The sequence below is a fragment of the Grammomys surdaster genome, unplaced genomic scaffold (assembly GCF_004785775.1).
Source record: "Grammomys surdaster isolate TR1022 unplaced genomic scaffold, NIH_TR_1.0 721, whole genome shotgun sequence".
NCBI lineage: Eukaryota > Metazoa > Chordata > Mammalia > Rodentia > Muridae > Grammomys > Grammomys surdaster.
The window spans coordinates 130,490-137,504 of record NW_021605140.1 but is presented as its reverse complement, the minus strand read 5'-3'; the positions used below and the strand labels follow the sequence as shown (position 1 = coordinate 137,504).

Genomic DNA, 7,015 nt, shown 5'->3' with positions numbered 1-7,015 from the left:
TCTATCTATCTATCTATCTATCTATCTATCTATCTATCTATCTATCTGTCTGTCTGTCTGTCTGTCTATCAATCATGTGTACATGTGTGTTTATGCTTGTGTCATGGCATGAATGTAGATGTCAGAAGACAGTTTGAAGGGATCAATTCCCTTCCACCTGTGGGTCCTGGGAATTAAACTCAGGCTGTCAGACTTGGTAGAAAGCATATTTATGCACTGAACCACCTCACCAGGTCAGTATCTCCTTTTAAAATTTAATATGCAATTGTCACCATATAATTCATGCAGTATATCCATATGACACGTTTCCTGAATGTCTACATCTGTTTGTGTGTGTACACCATGGCAGAGGAGGATTGTTTGGGGCTCAGTTGTCTTCTTCCACACATGGTTCTCAGGGATTGAACTCAGGCCCTCAGGCTCAGCAGCAAATACTTTTACTGGATGAGCCGTGATGAGTAGACTCTCCACCTGTATCTGGTGAGGCAGTCTCTCCCAGAACAGGAAGGTTGAGTCTGGATTCAGCTAGTCTAGACACCAGTAACACTCAAGGACCCTACTGGCTGTTGCTTCAGAGCTGGATCTTTGTGAGGATGCCTGGTTATTTCATGGGTGCTAGGATTCTTTTCGGAGTTACAGAGTGCTTTAACCACCAAGATGCCTTTCCAGCCCCATAAATACTTGCCTTAAGCCAGGGACTGATCTAAGCACTAGATACATGGTAGAATTTAACAGTCTTTGTGAGTCAGGTGTGGTGCTGCATGCCTTTAATCCCAGCACTCATAAGGCAGAGACAGGTGGATCTCTGAGTTAAGAGCCAACCTGATCTACAGTTCCAGGACAGCCAGGGCTACACAGAGAAACCTGTCTTGAAAAAGCAGAAAATAGCCGGGCAGTGGTGGCACACACCTTTAATCCCAGCACTTGGGAGGCAGAGACAGGCGGATTTCTGAGTTCGAGGCCAGCCTGGTCTACAGAGTGAGTTCCAGGACAGCCAGGGCTACACAGAGAAACCCTGTCTCGAAAAAAACAAAACAAAACAAGCAGAAAATAATACAGAAAAATAAAACAATCTTAGTTCTTACTGAGCGTACATTATAGGAGAAATGCTAGCAGCTAATTGTACATCAGGTGGTAATGGGGAGGAGATGGTTTAGTGGGTGATGCTTGCTGTATAAACAGTGGGACCCGAGTCTGTATCCCAGCATGCAGAGAAGTTAGGCATGGGGAACATTTGTAATCCCAGCAACTGGAAGCAGAGACGGGAGGGTTCTGAGAGCTCCTTAGCCAGCCTAGCAGATTGGTGAGCTCTAGGTTCAGTGAGAAACCCTGTTTCAAGAGATAAGGTGGAGACTGATAGAGATAGACACACCCAACTCTGACCTCTGGCTTCTACACACACACACACACACACACACACACACACACACACACACACACACTCATAGTCATACACACATGTGCACATACACCAAATAGAGTTTACATGACTAATCCATCCAGAGTTTAGTTTTACATGTATCTAAGTATCAGACATTATTTCTGTTTCTCCAAATGACTAGCAATGTTTAGAAAAGTCTCTTTTGAGGCTGGATAGATGGCTCAGTGGTTAAGTGCACCGGCTGCTCTGGTTGAGGCCCCAGGTTTGAATCCCATTCCCACCTGTCAGCTTACACCATTCTGTAACTCTGGTTCCCGGGATCTTATGCCCTCTGTTGTCTGCTGCAGGTACTGCATGCTCATAGTGCACAGACATATGTTCAGGCAAACCACCCATACACATAAATAAAAAGAAGCACTTTTTAAAGTCCCCTTCCCTCTGGGAATGCTGCCCACTAAACTCCGTGTGTGCGAGTGAGCTCCTGCTTGCTTAGTTTCCTCTCGTTCCTTTCATGAGTCCCTGCTGCCTATCTGATGCCTTCTTTTTTCTTTTTTCTTTTTCTAAGACAGGGCTTCTCTGTGTGGTCCTGGCTGTCCTGGAACTCACTCTGTAGACCAGGCTGGCCTCGAACTCAGAAATCCGCCTGGCTCTGCCTCCCAAGTGCTGGGATTAAAGGCGTGTGCCACCACTGCCCAGTGCCTTCTTTTTTTTTTAGCTTTATATTATTTTTGATATCCACTAGGACAAGTCCTCTCTTGTAAAATGATTATGACTTTTCTTGAACTCTGAAGAAATTTGAGAATCACTTTGTTGAATTTATGAATATAAATTCCTTTTGGAAATCTTAATAGAAATGCATTAAATGTATAGATTTATTTGGTTTGGTTGATGTCTTTATAGCAATAATTTTTTTCTTACAGGAAGATTAGCTCATTTTGTTGTTCTTCAATACAATTATATACAAGTTTGATTTCTATAAGGTGGTGGTTCTCAACATTTGGGTTGTGACTCTCGGAGTTGAACAACCCCTTCCCAAGGTTCGCTTACAACTATTGAAAACACAGACATTTATGTTATGATTAGTGACAGTAGCAAAATTACAGTTATAAAACTGCAATGAAAATAATTTTGGTTGGGGGGTCACCACAACACGAGGAACTGTATTAAAGGGTCACACCACTAGGAAGGCTGAGAACCACTGCTATAAAGCCTTCTACACTTCTTGAGCAAAAATGTATTCCTGAGAATTTATAGTTCTCATTGCTGCAATAAATGAGGTAGCTTTTCTTCAACAGGTGATATATATCTAAGATAAAAAGCTTTGAAAAACAAACAAAAAACCCTGGGGCTGTAACACAGTGGTAGAGTAAGGCCCAGGTAGAGTTTAAGTCCGGAGCTTCCTGAGGGAGAAGAGAACCCAGTCATTGTATACTTAAGTAGTCAGTTACACATAATCCTTAAGAGTTTATAAATTACACATTGTAAAGTGATAAGCAATGTTATATTATCTGAATTCTTCATACAGATCAAACAATAATGATCTGTCACTGTATGATCCAAAATGGTCTTCACAGCAGCCAATAAAGCCACTCCCACACCTCCTACATACTGGTCACAAGAAGCCCCTTGTTTGATTTCAGTACTCACAGTGTCATGCTGAGGACAGAACCCAGAGCACAGGCATGCTAAGTCTTCTCAGTTTTTAGTATTTTTTTCTGCTGCCTCATCACATTTCATGGAGACATGAGAAAGAGATCCAAGACGATGAAAGTATGTAGAAGAGACCTTAAATCATCTGAAGACTAGTTCTTTTGTTCTAAAAGTTATGTGTGATATTATAACTGAATCATTTGGGAGATGTCAGAATATTAGTTTAGAAAACTTAGTTAAGTCACAATTTTCTGGTATAGGAATGCCAAGACAGAATGATTAAAATTCCTTCACTTTCTACTTGGAAAGTTAAAACTTGGAGTTGAGATGGCAGCGTTGACCCAGGCTACCCTATTCTCAACTTTCTTCCTAGTTTTGCCATGATGAAAAATTCACTTAGGATTTTATTCTTTCATATTCTTTTAGAGGACAATTACCCAGAGTTAGATCTGAGCCCAGCAGATGTCACCGTGAAGGGATATGCAAGTTGTAATGGGTGGGGGAGACACGCAAAGAGAAACTGAGTGGGTCCTGCTCAGCGCTTTGTTGTAAAGGAAAAGATCATTGTATTTGTCTAATGTTACTGAAAATCTTTGTGCAAATGGTGAACAATGATTGTCTAAGATTTAAGAGGCAGTATAATATAATAGCTTTTATGCTAATAGAAAGGTCAAGTGTTAAAAACTGAATTTTATATATCAGAGTGATAAGAATCTAAAGAGATGACTCAGTTGGTAAAGTGTTTGCTGCACAGTACAAGGGGGCTGTGTTTGACCCTCAGAACCCACTTAAAAAGAGGGATAGTGTGTGACTGTAATCCAGTGCTGGGGAGGTGGAGGTGGGGTCCCTGAGGTTTGCTGGCCAGCCAGCCCGGCCAAATTGATGACCCCCAAGCCATTGAGAGACCTTGTCTCAAAGAACAAGGTAGGTGACTCCTGAGGAGTGACACACTGGCACACAGTAATGATCCAGATTGAGGCCTGCACAGTGAGACCGAGAGATAAGGTAGGATAAATATAGCAAAATGGGCGTGGTATGTTCTGGATATATGGGCTCTTAAAATGCTAAATTCTCTCAATGTTAATAATTAATTTTTTCTCCAGTAAATGTTGAGCAAAACTTGAATTTTAGAGCAAGTTCTGGGACTTAATACAAATGAGATCTTAGAGCCCTACATAATACAAAGAAACTAAACTGGTTTATCTACTTTTAAGTTTTCTCAGGACCAAATAATACAACCTATAAGAAAGTAATTTTGGGGTTGGCGAGATGGCTCAGCGGTTAAAAGCACTGACTGCTCTTCTGGAGGTCATAAGTTCAAATCCCAGCAACCACATGGTGGCTCACAACCACCCGTAATGAGATCTGATGTTCTCTTATGGGGTGTCTGAAGACAGCTACAGTGGACTTATATATAAAAAATAAAATAAAAACCTTTGGGCCAGAGCAAGCAGGGCTGGAGTAACAAGGGAGAAGGGAAGGGGGGAAAAAGTAATTTGGAACTATCATTCAATTCAGATGACGAGTGGTGCCATTATTTCTCCTGTTGTGATTTTAGTAGCTATTTTGAATGTCTGTGAAGCTATTGGAGAACAGAGTTTAGATCCACTTAATAGGGGAGGGAATGTTCTGTCCGTTCCTTCATGAACTAGAGCTTCCACAGAGTGTCAGCTCTTCAGCAGGTTGACTGGCAAGTCTCACATCTCTTTAAAAGCCTTTCTGTGTGTTTGTAAGGGAGGAGACAGGCACTCAGGTTAAAAATAAGAGTATCAACCCAATGTTTTCCTTCCTAGGAAGCAGTAGGAGACACGCTGGAAGAACTGTGGATCTCCTATAATTTTATTGAGAAGTTGAAAGGGATCCATGTAATGAGGAAACTGAAGATTCTCTACATGTCAAATAACCTGGTAAAAGACTGGGGTAAGCTGAGAGCACTGTTGCAGGCTCCTGCCTCCTGTTTACAGAAAACAGCTAACAGGAGCTAGGTGTGCGCAGTGATGCACACTTGTAAGCCCCACACTCTGGAGGCTGAGGCAGGACAGAGTTTAAGACTTACCTATCGCCGGGCGGTGGTGGCGCATGCTTTTAATCCCAGCACTTGGGAGTCAGAGGCAGAGGCAGGCGGATTTCTGAGTTCGAGGCCAGCCTGGTCTACAGAGTGAGTTCCAGAAACCCTGTCTCGAAAAACCAAAAAAAAAAAAAAAAAAAGAAATTCCAAATTTTAAATACGAGAAGTGTATATATTTAACTATTTACTTAGGCCTGGGAAAATGATTCATGGGCAGAGTGCCTGCCCTGTAAACCTGAGGACCTGAGTTCAGATCTCCAGTACTCATGAAAGCTAGGAATAGACAGTGGGCTTCTGCAGTCTAAATGGTGGGAGGGTGGGGAGGACAAAGGGTCTGGGGCTTGATGGATACCCAGTCAAGTGGAGTCAGTGAGCCCAGGTTTAGTGAGAGGTCCTGTCTCTAGGTGTTAGCCCTTGATTTGAGGACGAGATCTGATGTCAGCCTCTGATCTACACACACACATACACACACACATACATACACACACACTACACATATACAGTGACTTATAGTAAATATGGTTGTGTAGGTCTTGGTCCTATTAATCAGGAAAAAAAAAATGTGTCATCCAAAGGCTGGAGACATTCATTTCAATGTAATGACCGTGGAAGGCTGACTTGATGACTACTTTGTTCTGCCTCTTTTGTCTCTTTTGTGTGGTATACTTCCAGCATGTTCTTTTTTGTTTGTTTGTTTGTTTGTTTATTTGTTTGTTTGGTTTTTTCGAGACAGGGTTTCTCTGTGTGTAGCCCTGGCTGTCCTGGAACTCACTCTGTAGACCAGGCTACCCTCGAACTCTCGAACTCAGAGATCCGCCTCCCTCTGCCTCCCAAGTGCTGGGATTAAAGGCGTGCGCCACCACCGCCCGGCACTTCCAGCATGTTCTAACACCCTGCTGTATTTATACCATAAACTACGCCAAAAGCTCAAAAGGCGTGTTGGGTGGATGGAATATTATTCCAACCACCAGGTAGTTGACAGCTGAGAGGGACATGTTTAGGAAACTGATAATTCTAAAAGGGTTCCAAGTTCTGTGGTGAGAATCTGAGTGCGTTGCTTTGAGAACTCAGAGGTGATGAGGTGTGCTGAGAGTAAGGGGGGTTAGCTTAGCTCCCCGATGCAGCACCTCAGACACCGATTGCTGTTGTTTGCAGCACGGAGCCTTCTCTGTTCATCCCATCATTAGGGCAGTATTAAAGGGAGACGAGAGGTTTTCACCCCCTCCCAATCCCATCACCTCCTCAATAATAATGGCTTTATAAGGTAAAGCTTCTCTTAGTCTTCAGACTCTTACCACTGCCCTGCATAGTCACAAATGGAGTTAGTGACGGAGTCCTGTCCCCCAAACTCCGAGAGTGCAACCCCGAAGTTTACCAACGTGGGAGTGTGTGTGCTTGCAGCGGAGTTCCTGAAGCTGGCCGAGCTGCCGTGCCTGGAGGACCTGGTGTTCGTTGGCAATCCCCTGGAGGAGAAGCACTCTGCCGAGGGCAACTGGATTGATGAAGCGACCAAGAGGGTGCCCAAGCTGAAGAAGCTGGACGGTGAGCGCCTCTGGGGCCGGGGTGGGCTGGGATGCTGGAGGGCCTTATGTATAGTTGAGGCAATCCTAGAATTCCCTATGTAGTCCAGGCTAGCCCCAAACTCACAAGTTCTGAGATTAAAGCCACCACACCCAACTATAATAAGTCATTCTTAATACCTCTGTTGAATGATGCCATCATTGTAGAATAAGTCAGGAGGAAAAGTTTATAGGTCAATGGTCCCCAAGGACTCTAATGGATGTATCCATTGTCCCCATTCCCAGGACTCCTGTAGGACAGGGACACACACACACACACACACACACACACACACACACAGAGAGAGAGAGAGAGAGAGAGAGAGAGAGAGAGAGAGAGAGAGAGAGAGAGAGAGA

At 43.5% G+C, this 7,015-nt stretch overlaps 1 protein-coding gene across 1 annotated transcript in view; it reads left to right on the top strand.

Moving 5' to 3' along the window:
* The window catches only part of Dnal1 (dynein axonemal light chain 1), a 23,917-nt gene that overhangs the window by 15,793 nt on the left and 1,109 nt on the right, over positions 1 to 7,015 (top strand). The window contains exons 6-7 of the mRNA XM_028782156.1: positions 4,825 to 4,951; positions 6,501 to 6,641. Coding sequence (XP_028637989.1) covers positions 4,825 to 4,951; positions 6,501 to 6,641 — 268 coding nt within the window. The remainder of the gene's footprint in view (positions 1 to 4,824; positions 4,952 to 6,500; positions 6,642 to 7,015) is intronic.